This window comes from Pongo abelii, chromosome 2 (assembly GCF_028885655.2).
Source record: "Pongo abelii isolate AG06213 chromosome 2, NHGRI_mPonAbe1-v2.0_pri, whole genome shotgun sequence".
Classification (NCBI taxonomy): Eukaryota; Metazoa; Chordata; class Mammalia; order Primates; family Hominidae; genus Pongo; species Pongo abelii.
The window spans coordinates 165392629-165416391 of NC_085928.1; the positions used below are offsets into that span (position 1 = coordinate 165392629).

At 40.5% G+C, this 23763-nt stretch overlaps 1 protein-coding gene across 2 annotated transcripts in view; it reads right to left on the reverse strand.

The window, feature by feature from the left end:
• The window catches only part of PLCH1 (phospholipase C eta 1), a 262198-nt gene that overhangs the window by 197309 nt on the left and 41126 nt on the right, over positions 1 to 23763 (reverse strand). For both annotated transcript variants that reach the window (XM_054552879.2, XM_054552878.2), the window contains exon 2: positions 18355 to 18473. In XM_054552879.2, the coding sequence (XP_054408854.1) occupies positions 18355 to 18433 (79 nt within the window). In that variant the 5' untranslated portion in view covers positions 18434 to 18473. The remainder of the gene's footprint in view (positions 1 to 18354; positions 18474 to 23763) is intronic.

Genomic DNA, 23763 nt, shown 5'->3' on the forward strand with positions numbered 1-23763 from the left:
TGGCAACAGCAAAGCATTAAACCAAGCACAGGGCCCTTCTAAGTCACAAACACACAAGAAGCTTGGCTCTAACCCTAAGAACTTGGTAGGATTTACAAAAATATTTTTCTCCATGTTTTTTACTTTCCTCTCTCAGGTTCATTTCCCTGTAAAGACCAGTTGGAAAAACATCTTTCAGAAATCAAGGACATTAAAGGGCCTTATGAATGTTAAATTTACTTAAGTTGATAATTATACCATGGGGCAAAGGGCCATGAGGTATGCAACTTATTCTCAAATTATTCAGAAAAAATAATTATGTGTGTGTGCGTGTGTGTGTGTGTGTCTGTATAGAAAGAGAGTGTACAAGTACACAACGATAAAGCAAACAGGATAAAAGTTAACATAACATAAAGTCCCATGTGTGGTTGAGGGAAAGAAGAGGGAAGGAAGTGCAAAGGGGGCAAGACTGTAATGTAAGCTCCTTACAGACAGGGGCCATTTGTAGTTTGTCAACTCTAGATCCCCAGCATAGAATCTAAGTCAATAAATATTTAAAGCATGAAGGTGAAAAGGGAGCAATATCCCTTGTTCAAACTAGCTTGGGGAATAAGGACCCACGGAAGGGACAAATGATTGTTATGGCAGTGCTTGGGAATCAGCAAGCTGCTCTACTTAGAATGAGACCAAGGAATTTTTGAAGCTGTGGACATGAACACACGGTGTGGCATGGTAGGTACCTCACAATGCACCCATATTGCTCAGGGACTCAGTTCTCACCACTTTCTAATAGTTAGGTTAGATTTAGACCCACCTTCAGCCCATCATTGAACCTTTCCCAGCCTCAGCATCCTCACTGATCAAAAGTGAGAAGTTACTGATTCATCAATCAAATACTTACCAGGCATCTCCCATATGCAAGGCTCTGAAGTCACATTCCCTATTCTCTAGAGCTTTCATTCTAGAAGGGATCTCAGAAACTGGCGGAATTAAATATTTTCTTGAGGTCCTTGAAGTCTTTCCCAGTTCTGAAAATTCTATACAAAAACTTGGGGCTTTCTATTTTAAAAAATGAACATGAATCTTATAGTATAACCACTCTCTAAAATACTCGCAGTAAATGTATACTCTATTAAAGGTGAAAGTGTACTAGAAATGCCCCTTGTTTATTAACTTAAAATAATCTGTACACATAAGGCAATAAAATGCTTGACAGCATATATAATAAAGCCTTCTGCCAATAGTCAAATTAGTTTTGGCTGCCAAAATTCTTGCTCCTTGATAAGTCACTCAAATAGCAAGAATTCAGAAATGTAACAAAGCTCTTTTGCTAGAAAAGACATTATGGAAGATAGAAATACTTTTAAAGCAATAAATTTATCAATGAGAGAAATAATGCTGAAGTATAGATTAATGATTAGTATTAAAATTAAAACATCAAAAGTATTTTAATTTTCTGCTTCAATAGTCCTCCTCATTCATAGTCGACTAGCACAAAAATGGTTTCAAAGACTAATTTTGTTAAAGACCTTGGAGAAAAAAGAATTGCTTCTTCATGAATACTAAAGATGATAAAGTAGGAAACCAATAACATTTTATCACTTTATATAAATTAATCTAATTTAGAAATAATTTAGTACTATGATTTATGCAGAACTTGTTCTCTAGCTAAGAGAAAATTTTACATTACTAGTATCAGAAACATGGTGCCTACAGTTGCTAGATATTAAATGTCTACACTGATTTATATAATTTAGGAGAAATGGTAAGGGATAAGGGATCAAAAATATAATTAGAGACCAAAATAAGAGACCTATGAGAATATTATTTCCCAGATGGGTTCTTAGAAGCTCAAGCAAGAGGATATATATATGTATTAAAAATGGTCTCAACAGGCTGCAAGTTGACATACTGAGACTAAGTATTTGTCTTTAAAAAATAACCATCCTCCTGTCACTGACTGATGTAATTCCCAAGGATCGGAACACTATTATTTTTCTGGCAGACACACAAGGCAACTGCTTTAAAGGGTTAACTTCCACAACTAAAGGTCATTCACCTATGGTTTTGCAGAGCAGCAACTCTAAAACCTTTGTCCTAAGAAATGAAAAATGTCTAAACATCCTTTGGATTCACAGAGTCAACACTACCACCGAGTAAACTACCATATAGTGAAATCATTACTGGATCTAAATGCTACATGGATTATGTTACATTATTTGTAAAGTTCAGCACCTGGCTCCCCACAGACAGTTAATAATCATTTTTACCTATGAAGACACAAAAATAAGTCAGTTGGATGCCACTAGGCAAGGAGAGCCCTGTCTCATAGAGCCCTGCTGCCATCAATGATGGGAAACCAGGACCTCAGCCCTTTAGCAGCTCCAAAGTGAATACTTCCAGACTTACCTGGCTAACACACAGAGGCTCTGAAATGCTTTCACATAAAATTCCTTTTATGTCACAATATTCCAATGCCATAAATATCTAGCCATTTTTGATAATCAGAAAATGCAGTGATTTACAAGATTTATCCCACAGAAAATCCACTTAGCATTTCATAATGCTTAGTTCAGATCATAAAGGCCAGTTGAGTTGAAATGACAGAATACTGGCTTTTAGAATTAACCCCCAGGAGCAAGATGGCAGAACAGAAGCCTACATCATTCATCCCTACTGCTGGGACACCAAATTTATCAGCTATCTGCACACAAAAAAGTACCATCACAGGAACCAAAAATCAGGTAACAGCTCGGCCACAGTGGGGTAAAGCAAAAAACAGGTTCTTAGGGTCCCTGAGTTCAGGCCTAGGCTTTTGGACGCATTTCCAGACCTGACTGGGCCAGAAAGGAGTCCACTGCCTTGAAGGGTGGGTCCCAGGCCTGTCAGCATTCACCACTGCTGATGGAAGAGCCCTTGGACTGTAAGTGAACATGGGCAGAAAGCCCCCGTGGACCAGTGGTAGTGGGTGGCCACAGAGAAAGGCTCCTCTCCCTGTGGAAAGGAGAGGCAAGAGCAGGAAGGACTTTGTATTGTGGCCTGAGTGCCAGCTTAGCCGCTGTAGAATAGAATATCAGGTAAATTGCTAAAGTTTTTTACTTCAATCCCTGGCTCCCAGACAGCATCGCTGGACACGCCTGGGGCCGGGGGCAGCTTGCCATCCTGAAGGGAAGGGCCTAGGGCAAGGCCCAGTGCTGTGCTGGCTTCAGGTCTGACCCAGCACAGTCCCAGTGGTTGTGATTACAGGGGTGCTTGCATCACCACCCTCCCAGCTCCCCAGTGGCTCAGCAAAGAAAAAGAGAGACTCTATATGTTTGGGAAAAGTAAGGGAAAAAGAACAGGAGTCTGCCTGGTAATCTAGAAAATTCTTCCAGATCTTATCTAAGACCACCAAGGTAATAACTCTACGAGTCTGAAAAAAAACACAGAATTATTGGACTTGGGACCCAAGTCTCTTTTAATACCTGAAAATCTTTCCAAGAAGAACAGGCACAACAAGTTTAGACTGTGAAGACTACAATAAACACCTAACTCTTCAATGCCCAAATACCAAAGAACATCTACCAGCATCAGCATCATCCAAGAAAACATGACCTTACCAAATAAACTAAATAAGCCACCAGGGACCAATTCTGGAGAAACAGAGATACATGACCTTTCACACAGAGAATTCAAAATGGCTGTTTTGAGGAAAAGTCAAAGAAATTCAAGATAACACAGAGAAGGAATTCAGAATTCTATCAGATGTACTTTAAAAGGAGGTTGAAATAATTAAAAAGAACCAGCAGAAATTCTAGAGTTGAAAAATACAGTTGACGTGATGAAGAATCTCTTAATAGCAGAATTGATCAAGCAGAAGAAAGGATTAGTGAGCTTAAAGACAGGCTATTTGAAAATACATAGTCAGAGGAGAAAAACAGAAAAAAGAATAAAAAACAATGAAGCACACCTACAGGATCTAAAAAATAGCCTCAAAAGGGCAAATCTAAAAGTTATTGGCCTTAAAGAGGAAGGAGAGAGACAGAAGTAGAAAGTTTATTCAAAGAGATCATATCAGAGAAACTCCTAAACCTAGGAAAAGATATCAACATTCAAGTACAAGAAAGTTAAACAACACAAAGCAGATTCAATCCAAATAAGACTATCTCAAGGCATTTAATAATCAAACTCCCAAAGGTCAAGGATGAAGAAAGGATCCTAAAAGCAGAAAGAGAAAAAAAAGAAAAAAGAAAATAACATACAATGCAGCGCCAATACGTCTTGCAGCAGACTTTTCAGTGGGAACCTTACAAGCCAGGAGACAGTGGTATGACATATTTAAAGTGTTGACAGAAAAAACTTTTACCTTAGAATTAACTTTGCCACTAGCTGGTTGCTATCAATATGTACCAGTCACTTACCTTCTCATCTATAAAAGGAGAGTGGTTTTAGTCAGAGGTTTATAATTCACAAAAAGGGTAAGGAATAACAGATTATTCTGAAATATAATGAAAGCTAACGACTTTGTTCAAAGGAAGAGGATGCACAAATGTACATGCATATCTACATAGAGTATCTAGCATAATGTTTGCAAAAATTTCATAAGTGTCCTGAAGCCTGGCTATGGGTTTTGTTCAGAATCCCTTAATCAGAGGGCTCCCCTAGTCCTTGCTATCATAGATCAGGGTATTACGTATATCCTTGACTATATCTTCATATGTTTTAGACACAGAGATTCAAATTTTTAAGCCCATTGTACAAAGAAAATTACCTGCCGATTCATAGCCCTCATGTTTCCTCCTTGGGAATCTGAGTATCAGGATACTGCTCGGGGTCTTGGTCATCAGCTGTGCTCCTTACACACAAGTTTCCAACCTCTCAATGCTTTGTATGATGAAAAACAGTTCTCTTCTCCCTCACACCCATCCTTCTTCCATCTGCTCCTTGGAGAATAGGACAAATTCCTCACTCCAGAGGACTAATACCCAAGCCCAGTGGTCTCCTAAAGCAATGCTGCTCATACTTAATCATCTGAGGACCTTGTTAAAATGCAGATTCTGGCTCAGAAGGTCCCTGGTGGGGCTGAGTCTGCATTTTTAACAAGCTCCCAGGGACCACTCCAGTAGACACCAACTCTTAGCCCTCACCCCTAGTTCCTCAGCCCCCTCCCCACACTCAGCCTAAGGGCAACTCACACTGTGTCTCTAGAAGTTCTCTAGTAGCCTCTAAAGAAAGGGTGTTACAGCTCTTTTAAAACACAAACCCACCCCCTCAGCAGCTTTAAAAGAAACAAGTTTGTGTAATGCATTGCTGTGTCACAATAGTGGAAAAACCCTGGATTTGACAGTCTGACAAACTGGGTTTGAACTCCATAATCTAACAATGTGACTTGTGGCAAATTGTGATTTCTGTGAGTTTCATCTGTAAAATAGTCTTGTTGAGAGACTTAAAAGAGGTAATGCTACTCCAATGACAACCTTGATTTAGCATCAACCCTAACATTTCCTAACGATCCCTCAAGAATATTCTAACATAGAGTCCATCAATTCCTCCAGACAAGGTCTAAACTCAGTTATAGTAACAACAGTCTCAAATTCCTCTTTGTGTTCCCCTTAAGATCCTATATGCAAAGCCGGAGATATCGTGCAAAACAAGAGTGATCTAAGAAGGCAAGGTTTCTTCTTCACAACTCTGAGACTTCTAGGAATAACACAGAGAACCTGAGCATCAGTTTTCTCACATGTAGCATAATGGAGGTAGAGCAGATATCTACAGGGACTGACACAGCTTGCCTTCCACAACAAAATGCACAGGGGTCTCTAAGTCTCTGGATACCACTTAGTTTTCCAAAGCAGACAAATAAACACAATTCTAGTTAATACTTAAGATTGCATCTGATATACTCCAAATGATGGCATTGTTCTCTCAATTCCTGCATTTCATATTTCTTTCTGTACCAATTCTTCAAATCATCCTACTGTGAACTGTGTATTTCTCATTATAGATTAATCAAAACAAAACACTATTAATATGTTCTTTGTTATCTGTTGTTAAGGACCTTCCCAAAGTATTTCTACTTATCATCAGAAGACCGTGTACAACATTGTGAGGTCAATTAGTGCTCAAAGAATCGCTTGAACCCAGGAGGTGGAGGTTGCAGTGAGCCAAGATCGCACCACTGCACTCCAGCCTGGCAACAGAGTGAGACTCCATCTAAAAAAAAAAAAAAAAATAGTGCTCAAAGGTATATCTTTGTATCATGATATCATGTATCAATATATCTGTTGATATATTGGTAGTAAAGTTAAGACAAATCACATTTTAAGGACACTAAGAAAGCCTATTAAAGGAAATATGAAATAAATTTGTTACAAAAGAGGAAAATAACCATATAAAGGTCAGCACATCACTTCCCCCTTCCTCTCTGCAAATAGTCTATAAAGTCAAGATTTTCATGTACCACTTTTGCCCAAACTAGTGTACAATTATATGCTGTATTAAATCAGTAAACTCATACCTGATTTTGTGTACTGATCAAATCAATACTTTAGTCAACCAACAACTTTAATGCAGTGATTTTTATCTCTCTCATGTCGTCAAAATCACCTGAAGATAGATAAATATACAGATAAAGAATGAATGAATGGATGGATGGAAACATCTGGGTCCCATGTTCCAGAGATGATTTACCTGGGCTTGGGTTGAGTCCAACCATCATTGTTTTTGTTTTGTTTTAACTTGGTAGCTGGGCACTTACCACAGCAACATCTTGTTCCGTACTGTTGCCTGCTTCTTGGGAATACCTTGCTTTTCCTACTCTTTCCCGTAGCTGCCTGTGGTTATCACAGCAAGGATTCTCTGAGCCTCATTCTCATTAGCAAAATGAGGATAATATTAGTCCCTCCAATCATTAGCAATTTTTTTTTTTTTTTGAGACGAGTCTCGCTCTGTCGCCCAGGCTAGAGTGCCATGGTACCATCTCCGCCTTCCTGGTTCACGCCATTCTCCTGCCTCAGCCTCCCGAGTAGCTGGGACTACAGGCGCATGCTGCCACGCCCAGCTAATTTTTTGTATTTTTAGTAGAGACAGGGTTTCACCGTGTTAGCCAGGATGGTCTCGATCTCCTGACCTCATGATCCGCCTGCCTCGGCCTCCCAAAGTGCTGGGATTACAGGCGTGCGCCCGGCCTAATCATCAGCATTTTTTAAAAAGCACTCTAGCAGATTCAAATGTATAACCAGATTTGGGAATCACTACTTAGTCAATGGTTTTTAAATCACTTTAAGAAAGCACAGACTTAAAACACATTATTGAGATTATAGACTATTTTCCCCATCTTTACTCTTTTCTATGCTTTCCAAATTTTGTACAGTGAACCTGTGTTGCTATCATCAGAAAAAATAAAGTGAAAAAATATTTTTAAAGAAAGACAGCAGCGGCTGGATGTGGTGGCTCATGCCTGTAATCCCAGCACTTTGGGAGGCCAAGGAGGGTGGATCACCTGGGGTCACAAGTTCGAGACCAGCCTGGTCAACATGGTGAAACCCCGTCTCAACTAAAAATAAAAAAATTAGCCAGGCATGGTGGTGTGCACCCGTAATCCCAGCTCCTTGAGAGGCTGAGGCAGGGGAATCACTTGAACCCGGGAGGCAGAGGTTGCAGTGAGCCAAGATGGGGCCATCGCACTCCAGCCTGGGCCTTAAGAGCGAAACTCTGTCTTAAAAAAAAAAAAAGAAAGAAAGAAAAGAAAAGAAAAACAGCAGCTACAAATTCCCAAGCATAGATGATTCTTCTATATTTTCCTGCTTAATTTATATTCAAATACTGTATTTCTATCCATGTCCTTCTTTTTTAATGCTCTCCCTTCCCTGGCCTTCAAGATTCAGTATAAAATAAACTATCATCACAGAAAATAACCATTATCAAATTCATGAATTCAATAGTTCTGTTGAGAAAATATGTATTGGTCACCCTAAGTCTGGGGTTTTCAACCCACCAAAATCTAATTGGCTGCCCACCAGAATCACATGAAGAGTTCTAACAATTTCCCCATACGCTGGCCACACCCCAGACCAAAAAATCAGAGCCTCTGAGCTGGGACCCAGGAAATAGTTTGGTTTTGTTTCTGTTTTTGTTTTATCCCCAGGTGATTCCAATGCACAGCCAAGGCTGGGAACCATTGATTTAAAGTATTAATTACTTACATGTCTCCACATCTAGAGATGATAAGCTTCTACTTAGCTTAAAAACACAATACCGTGAAATTCTCACATTGGCACAATTTTAAAGAATGGTCATTTGTAGAAATGCATTGATGTTCAATTTCAGGTTGGCAGGGAGTAAAACTAGGACACTAAAAAATAAATGTGTTCCCTGTTCTTCCTTTTAATTGAGCATAAGCCACCATTCTTTACATTTCAATAGGAGAAATTCTAAAAACACTTATACGTCAGTCACATATGCTGACAAACAGACAAAAACATTTTCACGGATTCTATATTTATCCTACCCAGAGAGGTGTTTACTTCTCAGAGTGATCTTGCTACCTATAACTCAGGAATGGACTCTCATAGTGCCTGAGATTCTTAGAGGAAAGGCCTAGGTGCTGACCATTTTTCTTGTTCGTGAAGCTGAAATAAAAATGCATCTTCTTAACTTTTAAAGAAGTCCTATACTGTTTGATTATTCTCCTCATGTACCCCAACCCCAGGCCTCCTTTCTTCCTTTCTTACTGAGAAAGCTAGTGCTTTTTTTTTTTTTTTTTTTTTTTTTTATGCAGGTCTATTCCGTGCTCTCTGCAATAAGGATTACCCCACAGACAACACTTACTTCTGGACTGGAGATTTTCAGACACAAGCAGCAGAGAATTTTAATAGTATGCAAACAACTGCAATTAAACAGCTTTACTAATAGTGCTATTTTAAAGAGAGAAACCTTCAGTTTCAAAGTCAGATAAAATACATATGTATGTATAACCAACATGGAAAGTCTACAATGAACTCAAAAAGCCTTTTGAAATTACTTCAAGAAATTCTTTTAAAGAAATGGCTTTGTCCTTGCCCATTTCAAGGCATTATGCATTTGTAATATATAATCTTTTCTTTTTTTTTTTCTTTTTTTTTTCTTTTATTATTATTATTATTATTATTATACTTTAGGTTTTATGGTACATGTGCGCAATGTGCAGGTAAGTTACATATGTATACATGTGCCATGCTGGTGCGCTGCACCCACCAACTCGTCATCTAGCATTAGGTATATCTCCCAATGCTATCCCTCCCCCCTCCCCCCACCCCACAACAGTCCCCAGAGTGTGATGTTCCCCTTCCTGTGTCCATGTGTTCTCATTGTTCAATTCTCACCTATGAGTGAGAATATGCGGTGTTTGGTTTTTTGTTCTTGCGATAGTTTACTGAGAATGATGATTTCCAATTTCATCCATGTCAACATACCAGAATCTCTGGGATGCATTCAAAGCAGTGTGTAGAGGGAAATTTATAGCACTAAATGCCCACAAGAGAAAGCAGGAAAGATCCAAAATTGACACACTATATAATCTTTTCTAAGGCACACTTGGATTCTCATTGGTCTTCTTTTCCTTCTTCATCTCAGCAAGGATGGTTTATGAGTATTTTTTTTTCTGGGTTTCCTATGGCAAAATTCTGAGTAAAGGCAAGGAGAGAGTTTACAGTCAGAGAACTGATGCATTTCACAGCACAAAGATTAAAAACCAAACTCAACAGAGAGTGCAAAAATAGTGAAACCGCTCTTATCTCCCCTATTAAATAAAATACAGAAATTCATTCAGCAATATTTTATTGAGCACCTACTATATGCAATGCATTGCACTGTGTGCTGCAGATAGAAGTCAGAACAGTCTTTGCTCTCCTGGACCCTGGGTTGGAGAGACAGAAATGAAACTAGTAATCACACAATTAATTGTTTTATTACAGTAATGATAACACAATGAAGCAGCAAAATGAAGCAGCAATACACAGTGACAGGAAATCATAAAACAGGACCCGACCTGGTCTGAGAAGTCAGAAAAGGCTTCTCTGCTGAGGGGACTTTTACTCTGGGATTGAAAGGATGTATTCGAAGTTGGCTAAGTGAAGAAGCAGTGAGTTTTGTGGGCAAGGAATGCAAACGTCAATGTTGCCGGGGTGCAAAGAGAAGGGAAAGGGTGAGATAAGGTTGGAAAGGCAGATGGGTACCAGGGCAGGAAGGAATTCTGCTCCACACATGTTGAGTCTGAAGACCTGGAGAGCATCTGTGGAGCCATCAGGTAGGCAGATGGACATCTGAGCATTCAGCATAGAGGGAAGGTCAAAGCCATGAACACACTTTTGGAGTTAGCATAGACATGGGAACTGAAGCCGTGGGAGTGAAGCCGCTCCACACTAGGCTAGAGGCTTTAAATTAAAAATCTGAATATTCCTTTGAAACCAACAATTTACACTTGAAATAACCCCAAACATATTTGCTGAAAGGAATGAGCCCTAAGAAAATATAAAACATGTCATAGATCTCTATGGGAATGACTTCATCCACATGGTAAGAAGGGACAAACTGCAGTTTTTCAACTTTCTTTTGATAGGAGATTGGAGGGTTTCATGATTACAAATACAATCACTAATTATTACTGGATCCAAGGAAAAAATTCTAGATCTTTTACATAACTAAATTAAACAATTATGTTGCCCTAGAAGAACCCTGAATCTACTCATGGAAAGATTTTTCATCCTCCCATCAATTTCTGTGCATACATTAGAAACAGAGTGGGAAAGACAATTGGGAAAATGAGAGAGCAGAGGAAAACTAATTCTAATTATGGAAATGCAGCTTCAAGAACAAAGGCTTAAATTTGTAACACAGGTCTAAGGGGAAATAATTCTCATAAGTAACCACTTAAAACATGAAAAGTCTGCAAATCTGAAGGAAAAAATGATGGTTTATTATACACATTATTTCTTCTTTCTAATTAATTAGAAAATTACCAATTCCAATTGCCAATTAGAAAATTGGTATTCCCAAGCATAAAGGAATAAAACAATCAAGGGCCTTTCTGCCTGGATGGACTCTCAATGGCCACAGGTTTACGAGAAAGAGTTTGAGAATCTCATGGAAAAGGCCATCCAAGGCTTTCACTTGGCAGCAATAGGCTTGTTTCAGAAAATTGAAAGCTAAAGCTTCAAAGAATGAACACTGTCACTTCTCATCCACCTGGGCTTCCCATACATCCAGATCTCCAATTTGCCATTTAAAGAGCACCTTTTCATCCCCTCCATCGTTGCAGAAGATAAATGACCTTGCATAGAAAGCATGACAGAGAGATCACAGTGGGTTCAGTTACTCAGAAAAATCCCTTCACTGAATTAGATTCCCGATGGGGAATAGCGACTGATACACCTCAACATGGATTTTTATACATACAGATCATTGCTTGGGTCTGATCAATCCAGCTACATAATGTTGCAAAAAGCAAACAGAATAAAGAACACCAGTAGCTTTAGGGAAATTAAGTCGCCCTAATCTAAAATGTTAGTGAACAAGGACCTGCCTAGAGTGGCTCTAGGAGTCTAAGGAGAGCTGTAAGTGGTTGGGGGGCCGGGATTCCATCCATCAAAATCACATTACCTGAGCCGCTGTTAGGTGTATAATATCGTCAATGCCCAGAGTGGCAGAGATGGCACTCTGAGGAGTGAAACTGGAGGAAACACCCCTCACCCCCAGAAAGACGCAGGGAAAGAGCTACAAAAGAATGACTTAAGAGATTGCTTAAGTTGGTAACGTATGGGAGCAGCCCCTACAGTGTGAGAAGAGACTGTCATCAGTAGGTCTGAGAACAGCAAGGGGCAACTTCACACCCCATTCCATCTTTCAAGTCCTTGCAGTCTCTAGAGCTCCACATGAAGAAATACGGAGAGAAGAGAAAGGGCAGGAGCCAGACAGTTGCCCCAGTGTCCTCAGGGGCACAGGAAGCTGTGCTCTAGCCAGAGGAAACTGACAGCAGAGAAGGCATGAGGCTGAAGCAAGATGGCAGGTCCTCTCAGGAGGGTCCTTGGTAACAGAGGGAGCCAGGATAGAACTGAGAATCTACAGAAGATGGAAGCAGAGGGAGTCTCGATCACCTCACCACTGCTGACATACAACAGGGACATGTGAAACAAAAAGCTTTTGCTCTCTCTTCCTTGTACCGAAATCTGTGAAACAGGGCCTTGAATTCTCCTTCAAGGGGAAGGAGTATAGCAGAGACAGAGGAACCCCCACCCTCAACCACCAACAGCCAGGTCAGCGGGTAAGGGGGCTTAATGAATTTGAGATTAAAATTCTAAAATGGAATGGACACTTAATAGCCTAAATTAGCCAGAAAGTGATAGAATCTACCCACGATGCTACAATGAGACAAAGTATTTTCTGAAGCATTCACTGAAGCATATATGCTACACTAAGTTGAGAATGCTCAATAAACTAGTTACAAATGGAATGCTCATCATAAAGAAAGACCAAAAAAAGGAAAGAACTTTAGATTTTAAAATAGAAATAAATAGCATTCACTGAGAGGCTTTCACTGAGAATTTTTTGTATCTCCAAGACATCAAAGAAGAGCATATGTTCCCAAAAGGTCATAGAATAAGTGTATTTCATACCAGCTCACATTAAAGGTTTTTTCCTTTGTGTTCTAAACTAGACATAAATATCCTCTTTTGTAAGGCCTGAATGGATGGCTATGATTTCCCTCAGACAGGGGAAGAAGAAAAGGAGACAAATCAATGTGGCCAGTTAACTCACAGCAAATTCTCCAATTTGCCTGTGTTTAAAAGTAGAGTGAGTAGTGGAGGTAGAAAATCTCACATTTCTTAAAATTTTAGCTCTTAGAAACTTAGAGGTCATTTTCCATAAATGCCAGCATTTTGCTGATATGGAAAACTTAGTCCCAAAGAGAACAACTCACCCAGAGTAACTCAGCCAGTGGGAGCCCCTACAAATTGTCACACTTGGGTCAGGCCATGCTTCCCTCTGTCTAAATCTTCACCACCTGCAAGATGCACCTGAACATCATAGGCCTAAAAGGATACTTGCCCTGGTGCTTTCTGCTTCGGTGGCCATCAATGGGAGGTGGAGAGCCTTCTGGGTGGGGCCAATAAAAGAAATCTACCTGGCAACGCTGCTTCCAGAATAAGTTCTATTATAATTTATAAAACTTAAATGACTCAAATATATTTTCTCCCTTAAGGCCTATCTTCTTTTTTTTTTTTTTTTTTTAACTCTTCCTCTCAATTTGTCTTTGAAATATTTCCCTGGTCCTTTCTAATAATTTAATGATAATATTTTTAATCTTTTATCTTTTTTTTTTTTTTTGAGATAGAGTTTTGCTCTTATTGCCCAGGCTGGAGTACAATGGTGCCATCTCGGCTCACTGCAACCTCCACCTCCCAGGTTCAAGCGATTCTCCTGCCTCAGCCTCCCAAGTAGCTGGGATTACAGGCGCCCACCCCCACACCCAGCTATTTTTTGTATTTTTAATAGAGATAGGGTTTCGCCATGTTGGCCAGGCTGGTCTCGAACTCCTGACCTCAGGTGATCCACCTGCCTCGGCCTCCCAAAGTGCTGGGATTACAGGCATGAACCACTGCGCCCAGCCTGATACTTTTAATCTTAATGATGTTCATGAAATCTTGATTGTCACTGCATTAATAGGAATTCTAGGTGCACAAGTATCTTCTGGACCTAGAAAAGGAGACTTATAAAGTTATGGCTGGAAAAGCTAGGCTTTGATTCAGTAAAGAAATGCCACTCTAACATAAAATCTAGTGATGCCCCACAAACCTAAAGCAGGCAGACTGCCAAAGTCTAATAAACTGGCTGAAATCAATTGGAACCCTAATTCACTTTTGCATAATTTCATTCTCCTTGCATATTTACCAGTCAGGATCTGGAATTCTTCTCTTTTCTTCCAGTGCAGATGGAACTCCAGTGAGGGAGAGCTTTTCACTCTTCATTTTTGAATATAATCACATTTGTCCTGAAAGCTTGTGTGTCAGTCCTAGATATTGGTCTTTCCAGGGTCAGGAGAAACCTGTGACCATTCACACACACACACACCACTACCTCTCTCCCCTAAAGGGATATGCAGCATTTTGCCAGTGCAACACTAACTACAAAGTTTACAGTCCAAAAAGAAATCTTATCCTCTCTTCAACTGCCGTCTTGCCAGCCTTTCATTCTCATACCCCCGGCCTGAAGAACACTTCCATCTATCATACACCTATCTTGATGTTTGACTACACAGAGACCTCACACCTCGCTGCTATAAGGGAAATTTACAATCTGGCACAATCCTCACCTGAAAGACAGGGAAACTGAGGGCCCCAGAAGTGACATGAGACTACACAGGTTAGTTGTTAAACTTGGATTAGAACTAGTCTTCAGGATCCCATTTCAGCCTACTTTCCATTACAAACTAGCAGTCAAGTTTCTACCCTCACATCACCAACTAGGTGTGTGGCCAGGAAGGGGAGGCTGGATAAAAAGTAGTCATTTAATTAATTAACTAAGTCAATTCGTTTTATTAAAATGTAGTTCTGAGGCAAAGTAAAAGTATTAACATATATATAAGGCAACTTCTTGAAAAGGCATGCTGCATAAATATTTAATAAGAGAATTACCCTTAATTTTATCCCTAGATAGTAAAAGATACTCCTAATTCAGTCCAAAATGTTTCTAGTCTAGATTTGTAATGGTTATTCAGAAATATTCATTTAACAACAAGATGGCAACAAAAATAAATTTTCCTATAAGAAGTTGAGATGATATCCTAATAACTTACAGGAAAGCAATTAATACTTTTTCCAATAGTACAATTATAACTAGCAGTATGTGAAAACAAACATTAAGTCACTTAGCAAGGAGCTCAAATGTTTGGAAAGGCTTATGTGCATAAGAAATTGCACGTGCATATTAATTGCAAATACACTCATTATTGGTTAAGAATCAAGACTGCATCCCAGGTCAGAAAAAAAAGTACTGCAATTCACTGAAAGCAAGAGAAACAGCTGAAGGTATAGGCAATTTTCAAGTCAGGATAAATCATGAAGGTATAAGCCATTAAGGCAGGGTTCATACCGCATCAAACATTCTTTGCTCAAGATTTTTTTCTATTGCAAACATATCAGAAGAATAAAAGTCAAGTAGGGGAAGATCCCAGAGATTAGCTTCTCTGATAGGTGCAAATTCTTTTGGGTTTTTCCTAAAAATCCAGGCAAAAGGCAGACAAGAGGGAAATACAAAAATTCATCATTCCTAACAAGGTTTCTCTCATCATTGGACATAGTAGTCAATTCAACCAGTTCATTTCCATTAAGCAGTATTTCCCAACCTTTCCAGATATTTCATTCCTGCCTCAGAAATGTGAAGATGAAATAGTAGGTAGATAAAAGACCAGACATAAGCAGACTCTTAACAGTAGGTTTAATAGTCTCTTTCTCTTTGGGTTCTGGGATTGTGGGTAATACTCTAAATTGTTTCCAATGAGAATATACCACCTCTGTAATCAGAAAATGAGGCTATGAATATGCTTTATGAACTGTGAAACTACACAAATGTTACATTTTTATTTTTACTGCTATTGACCATTTTAGAGTTCTCATTTTAATGTAGCTCTTTTATCCTGGCAACACTGCTGAAGTTTGTCTGTAGAAAGAGAACCTGGCTGGCATAATTTGTACATCCAAGTCTGCTTATTCCAAAAGTCTATTATTCTGCACAGGAAATGGTTCTTTTCCGTTTATGGAAGAAGTTTTGTTTCTTTTTGTTTTGGTTGATTTGGTTATGTAAGGAGATTTATCAACAAAAACAAGGAGAAGCCAAAGTGAATAAGCAAAAGCGTGGTCAATAAATGTTCAAGAAGCCCAAGAGAAATCTGACATTTCCTACTCAACAGGTCCTGTCCCTTTCTTTTCTCAGAAATGTTCTGAAATCCTCTACAAAGACATTATCACTAGAGCTCCCTTGGTTTAAAATATCCCAAGCCTTCTCACAATTCTTCCTTAAGTTAAGTAAGTTCCTATGTTAACAGATTCATTTTCAGTAGAGGTAGAAGAAGAGCAAAAGGCATCTTTCTTTCCTGAATTACAATATATCCGGAGGCAAGGAAATCCAAAATGATATTTTACACTATCAGAAATATATAAAGCTATTGCTGTATTATAAATGAATAGAATCATTGTTCTAATCGGCTTTGATTCTTTTAATGTTGGGAGGATTTAATATCTCTAAATCCTTTCGAAAGAGTAATTCTTGAAGGTAAGAAGTAACCAATTCATATTTTAAGTGTTATACTGCCCCCTTGTGTATCTTGTGTTTAGTGAAAAGGGAGCTCAGACAATACAGTAGTTGTAATTCTCAGAAATACTTCAGTGGAATCTGAGTTTAGAACTAGAAACAGCCTCAAAAACATTGAGACCAGCATGCTCATTTCACAGAAAAGAGAACTGAGTTCCTGAAAGATTACATAACTTGTCCAAGACCATACACTGCTAGTCAATAACAGAGCAAATACTGTTATATAGAACTTAAGCCTCAGAATGTTAATTTTTTTTATTAAAATGGAGATGGCAGCCTGAAAGAAGAAAAAATAGTGAGGTGTTGGAATTAGGCAGATCAGGATTTGAATTTTAGGTCACCATTTCACAATCTCCACAAGCTTTAGTTACCCCATTCATAAAATGGATTGAATAATAGCTATGGCAAAGTCCTTGAAAGGATTCTGTATGACAATGTTAATGTTCATCAAGCCCTTAGCATAAGTATCTGCAATATAGTAATAAACTAATTGGTAATATGACTATAAAAATACATAGAAAAAATTTTAAATGATTGTAGCCTTTGAGATCTCCGAATAAAGGCATTCTAAAATAATGAAAATAATGAGTTTAAGGCACTTAAATCTAAACTCTTTAAAAACTAGCACAAAATAAAGCTTGAAAAAATAAACCTAGTTCTTCTAACTCCCGTGATTTTTCTATTATCATATTTACTCTTTTTTAATATGAATAAATTTGCAACAGAACACTACATAAATCAAACACCGCATGAGAGATAAAGCAACGAACAGGACCCTTGGCTGAGGCTAGACAAAAGCAACGCAGAACCTCAGTGCCACAGGGTCAAGTCGCCATTCCCACATCTCTTCTGCTAAGGGCACTTCACCACTGGAATGTCAAGAGAACCAACCTGGAAAGGTGGAGGCAGAAATTTTCATGCTGATCTTGCTAATACCTAATTAGTTACATCAACTTGGGCAGTTATTTCATCTCTGTTTCTCTTTCTTCATCTGTAAAATGAAATCACTCTCTACTTTATAAGGGCTTTTAGTGAGGTGGTATAATGAATGTTGTAAAAACACTATAAACACTAAAGTGCTTAATAAAGTAAGGTTAAATTTGTTATCTTAAACTTAGTTTAAAGCAATAATAAACATTAAGTCTGTCATCAAATTGGGGAAGACTTCACAACAATCTTAGAAAGGTGAAAGCAGCTTAGATTATAGGATTCTGTTAAAGAGCACTCCACTCCCCCTGAAATCTCTCTCTTCCCTCTACAATTCCACAGGCCTCTGATAGAGATTACTCCAAAAATTCTGGCACCACATAAGTCTTTGGCTTTTAAATCAGTTTCACCCTAGGGTATCTTGACAGCAGGATAGACAGAGCTTATCCCTGACTGTATACCACAAAACAAACAGATACCAGCAGGGTAAAGGCAATTTGTCTTAGTTTGCCATGAAAATGACTAATATTGATTACTCTCTGATTCACAGCTGCAGTCCTCCACCCTGATAGTAACGGTTTAGTGCTGCAAACTGTTCTGTTCTGTTGTTATATAGGACATAATATATAGATAAGTCTTAAAGCCCTAAAGGGCAGCAATAAAAGTCGGTGGACTTCTCTTCAATAAGCGTCTAAAGCAGGTGGCCAAAAGCACCCTCTAACATCTCAATTTGGAAGGCCACGCTATGCTGGTAATAAGCATTGACTGGTGATCCACAAATATTAACTGAACAATTATATGGCCCTCACCCAAAATAATTACAAACATCAGAAAGGGATATTACTGGAGTTGACAGTGTGGTAGAAGGGGAAAGGCACTGGTACCAACTACCCTACAAAATAGAAAGAGATAACACTATTATAGTTGTTGAGGTGGGGCCCATTCTTTACAACTGGAGATAGTAAGTGCAATGGGACTTCTTGGGTAATTATTCATAAAAAAGTTAACTCAAGCTCTTGGTTCCATCCAACAATTATACCATATTTGCATCTAGAGTGCTAGAATAAAAGTCCTGTCAGAAGCAAAATAAAAGATCCAACTACATAAATACAAGAGACAGCTTACCATGAAACACACTGTTGTCCACCAGAAAATGCCTGCGGTACTGCACACAGTTCCTTTTTTCCAAGTTCCAATAACTCATTGTCAGAAGATTTCTGGCACAGCATCAAAACCAAATTGCCCTGTCAAGAGAAACAGAATGAGACAAAAATGAAGAAAACGGCAGCTACACACTCACACTGGTAGCATAATGCCATTGGTTGCCCAGCATTACGGGGCAACACATAACGGCATACAACTTTTCCACACATGGAGCTGGAATCCCCCAGGCCCTAAGAAATTTCTCACAAGTCTTCCCAGGGTCTAGAATGACATTTAGCATATCAAAACAGTAACTTTTTCAAACCACCTTTCAGGGCTCAATGTTACCCATCTCCAGGGGAAATAAATCTACCATCAGGGAGCAGGTTTCAGGACCGGTTTATGTGCTCCCGGCCTCACTCCTAGTAGTCCAAGATCCAAACTAGTCAACACTGGTAACATTTCAGGAAATTTCAGTTGCAGATGGGGAGGCAACTAACAGGAACGAAGCTATCATTCCCAGTTCCTGAATTTTGTGTCAGTACAGCATCCATGTGGCCATGAATGAGCCAAGCACATTAATAAAATGTGCCTACCTCTTTTTGGTTCATTGCTGGTGTCCATTTAGGACCACTAGAGCCTGGATCTGCCCAGGCTGAACTCATTGATGTAACTAGAGCTGGGCACAGGCCTCAGCAAGGTAAACTAGCAGTGCCTGCTCCTACATAAGACTTGCTCCATCACAGACACAGAGAAACACAATGCTAGCTAGAGCAACAACTTGAAAAGCAGAGATCTGAGTCGATGAATTAAATTCCTCCAAAAGCTGACGTGCATAACCCTGAACAAGGCCTCCTTTGTTCACAGGATTTGGCTAAAGCAACTTTTCAGAATTCCAACCTCCTTTCTGTTCACAGAATAAAGCCAGGCAAAACCAAGCAAGGCTGGCATGAAGCAAAACCCACAGGTGGAAAACAATTTGTCATCTCTCCTATTAAAACCACCTAGAATTTTGTAAACGTACCCCAGGATAAAATCAGTCACTTAGTGAAAAAAATATATATTATCAGAGTGTTGTCTATTCATTAATGGAACAATTGGTGAAGGCTCCTGAAGCTTTTGTCAGAGCTTCTCCTTGGCTCCCTATGGCCCAACCTTAACCCACAACACCAGGGATTTTACCTAATTCCTGCCTATCCTGCCTTTTCTCTGGCTCCATGCTGGACTGGCCACTTCCTTTTGCCTCATACCCACCTGGCTAATCTGACTGCTTATCCTACTCCCTAAGGCTGAGGGAGTCTTACTACTGTATGGAACTGACTATAAAATACAATAGAATATAGTTAATTATGAAAACAACCCAACCTCTGCCCTCTCCCCAGCCAATACCATATACTACAAAGTTCTCTTCCTTAAAAAGTATTTTTAGTTATACAAATAATGCAGTTATACATGTTCCTTATTTTTAATAATGTGCATTTGTTTATAGTTAGCAAAATATATTCACATACATGATGCTCATTTGTCCCTTATTAATCTTCTGAGGTGAGTACTGTTCTCTCCTTCTACAACATTAAAGAAGATGGCAAGGTGTTAGAGATTACCTGATTCACCCAATGCTGCTAGGAAAAAATAGTAATGAGACTTGGAGTCATATCTTCATATTCCAAAGTCAAGCCATAATAGGAACTAGGACTTTAAGAAGTGAGGTCGTTTAAAAAATACAATCTGGGCTGCGCGCGGTGGCTCACACTGGTAATCCCAGCACTTTGGGAGGCCAAGGCGGGTGGATCATGAGGTCCAGAGATCGAGCCCAGCCTGGCCAACACAGTGAAATCCCGTCTCTACTAAAAATACAAAAATTAGCTGGGCGTGGTGGCACGCACCTGTAGTCCCAGCTATTCGGGAGGCTGAGGCAGGAGAACCACTTGAACCCAGGAGGCGGAGGTTGCAGTGAGGTGAGACAGCACCACTGCACTCCAGCCTGGTGACAGAACGAGACTCCATCTCAAAAAACAAAAAAAATCTGCTGGCCAGGTGCAGTGGCTCACGCCTGTAATCCCAGCACTTTGGGAGGCCGAGGCGGGTGGATCATGAGGTCAGGAGTTTGAAATCAGCCTGGCCAATTGGTGAAACCCTGTCTCTACTAAAAATACAAAAAATTAGGCCAGGTGCGGTGGCTCACACCTGTAATCCCAGCACTTTGGGAGGCTGAGGTGGCTGGATCACCTGAGATCAGGAGTTCGAGACCAGCCTGACCAACATGGTGAAACCCCATCTCTACTAAAAACACAAAAATTAGCCAGGCATGATGGCACGCACCTAAAATCCCAGCTACTCAGGAGGCTGAGGCAGGAGAATCACTTGAACCCGGGAGGCGGAGGTTGCAGTGAGCTGAGATCCTGCCACTGCACTCCGGCCTGGGTGACAAAGACTCCGTTTCAAAAAAAAAAAAAAAAAAAATCTGCAAATTATTATACATTCCTCCCCTCAAAAGGTAGAATCTAAATTCACCTTCCCTTGAGTATGGGCTGGACTCAGTGACTCGTTTCTAACAATAAAATCAGCTGGAAATGATGATATGAGTCTTCCAAGATGAGGTCATAAAAAGGATACCACTTCTGCCTGGTTCCCTATCTCTCAAGATGCTTGCATTGGAACCCAGCTACCACACTGTAAGGAAGCCCAGATTTAAGTGTTCTAGCTCACAGGCCCAGCTAGCCCCTCACCCAACAGCCAGCATCAGCCACAGACATGTGCTATGCTGAATGTTTGTGTCTGCCCCAAATTCCTATGGTGAAATCTAATGCCCCCCAATGTAATAGTATTAGGAGGTGGGACCTTTAGTCTCCACCCTTATGATTAGGATTAGGTCCCTTATAAAAGAGACCCTAGAGAGCTAGCCCTACCCTTCCACCATATGAGAACACAGCAAGAAGTCAGCAGTCTGCAACCCAGGAAAGGGCCCTCACCAGACATCAAATCTGCCAATGCCTTGACCTTAGACTTCCCAGCCTGCAGAATTGTGAGAAATAAATTTCTGTTATTAATAAGCTACCCAGTTTATGGCATTGTTATAGCAGCCCAAAATGAACTAAGACAACATGAGAATAAATGAATCTACAGATGATTCTAACCCCAAGTATTTCAGATGAGGCCACAGATACTAATGTGAAGAAATAAGCCATCCCTCTGTGCCTCACATGTATTTTTGACCTATAGAAACAGCGAAAGACAAGGCCAGGCACAGTGGCTCACGCCTGTAATCCCAACACTTTGGGGGACCGAAGTGGGTGGATCACCTAAAGTCAAGAGTTCGAGACCAGCCTGGCCAACAAGCCAAAACTCCGTCTCTACTAAAAATACAAAAATTAGCCAGGTGTGGGGGCGGGTGCCTGTAATCCCAGCTACTTGGGAGGCTGAGGCAGGAGAATCACTTGAACCCAAGAGACAGAGGTTGCAGTGAGCCAAGACCATGCCACTGCACTCCAGCCTGGGCAACAAGAACAAAACTCCGTCTCAAAAAAAAAAAAGTGAAAGATAATAAATAATTATTATTTTAAGACAAAAGATGTGGGGTAATTTGTTACATAGCAATAGATAATGTAACATATAATACATGTAACATCCTCTCAGAGGATGATCATCCAATCAGAGTTGAGACCTTCAACACTTTCGGGACAGAAGCACAAACCTACAGATATGTATGTAATATTCACATACTTGGGCACTAGCTCACATCAATGGCCCAGGCTTTCCAGCTTCCAGATCTTTTTGCTTTTCTTTAAGGGCTGGGTAACATGCCACTGCCTTCATGAAATGCCCCCAGGAATCTCTCCCTCCAGTTTACCTAAAATTCTTTCATGCACTGAACCTCCATAATCCTGCTTCCCAGTTATTGAGAACCTACTATGCATCAGGAACATTGATAAGGCTTTACATCAATGTGTCTCAACCTTGACTACACATTAGAATCATCTGGGAAGCTGAAGACTCCTGACTCCCAAGCTACACCCAGGCCAATACATCAGAATCTCTAGGGGTGGGATTCAGGCATCAGCAGGAGACTGATGAAAAGATGCTCTCCCTCTGGCCTTCAGATTTAGAGATAATGGAGGTGGAGATAATAAATAGAGTTAGTAGGCCTGGGGCAAGGGAAGAGAGCTGTGCGATAAGCCTCATTTTAGCTTCCACCAGATTCAGAAGAGCCAGGCCCTAGGGCTCACTAAAGGGATTCAAGTGAAAGGGATGTTAGACATAAACTAAGACAAACCTCTCATAGTGTAGCCAGAAGGAAACCGAGGCCCAGAAAGGATGTGTGGCTTGCAAGATAACACCTCTAGCTGGAAGACGATAAACTGGTGGGAAACCCAGCCTCAGCAGTTCCAAAGCAGCTTTCATGGCCCCGTTTGTGTGAACACAGTATGTAAAAACAACTACTGAAGTATACTACATTCATTTATTTTTTAGACAATTTATATTACATTAGAGATGTATTTCCCCTGCATCTTGTATCCAATTTGAAGTTGTTTGGTCAATATTCAGGCAAGGATGGTTTTAAATTGATCACCATTTTTTTCTTTTCAACTTGCTTCTAAGACTTACAAAATAGGGGAGGAGCCAAGATGGCCGAATAGGAACAGCTCCGGTCTACAGCTCCCAGCGTGAGCAACGCAGAAGACGGGTGATTTCTGCATTTCCATCTGAGGTACCGTGTTCATCTTACTAGGGAGTGCCAGACAGTGGGCGCAGGTCAGTGGGTGAGCGCACCGTGTGCCAGCCGAAGCAGGGGCAAGGCATTGCCTCACTCGGGAAGCACAAGGGGTCAGGGAATTCCCTTTCCAGGGGTGACAGACGGCACCTGGGAAATCGGGCCACTCCCACCCGAATACTGTGCGTTTCCAACGGGCTTAGGAAATGGTGCACCAGGAGATTATAGCCCGCACCTGGCTCAGAGGGTCCTACGCCCACGGAGTCTCGCTGATTGCTAGCACAGCAGTCTGAGATCAAACATCAAGGCGGCAGCGAGGCTGGGGGAGGGGCGCCCGCCATTGCCCAGGCTCGCTTAGGTAAACAAAGCAGCCGGGAAGCTTGAACTGGGTGGAGCCCACCACAGCTCAAGGAGGCCTGCCTGCCTCTGTAGGCTCCACCTCTGGGGGCAGGGCACAGACAAACAAAAACACAGCAGTAACCTCTGCAGACTTAAATGTCCCTGTCTGACAGCTTTGAGGAGAGCAGTGGTTCTCCCAGCACGCAGCTGGAGATCTGAGAACGGGCAGACTGCCTCCTCAAGTGGGTTCCTGACCTCTGACCCCCAAGCAGCCTAACTAGGAGGCACCCCCCAGCAGGGGCAGACTGACACTTCACACGGCCGGCCGGGTACTCCAACAG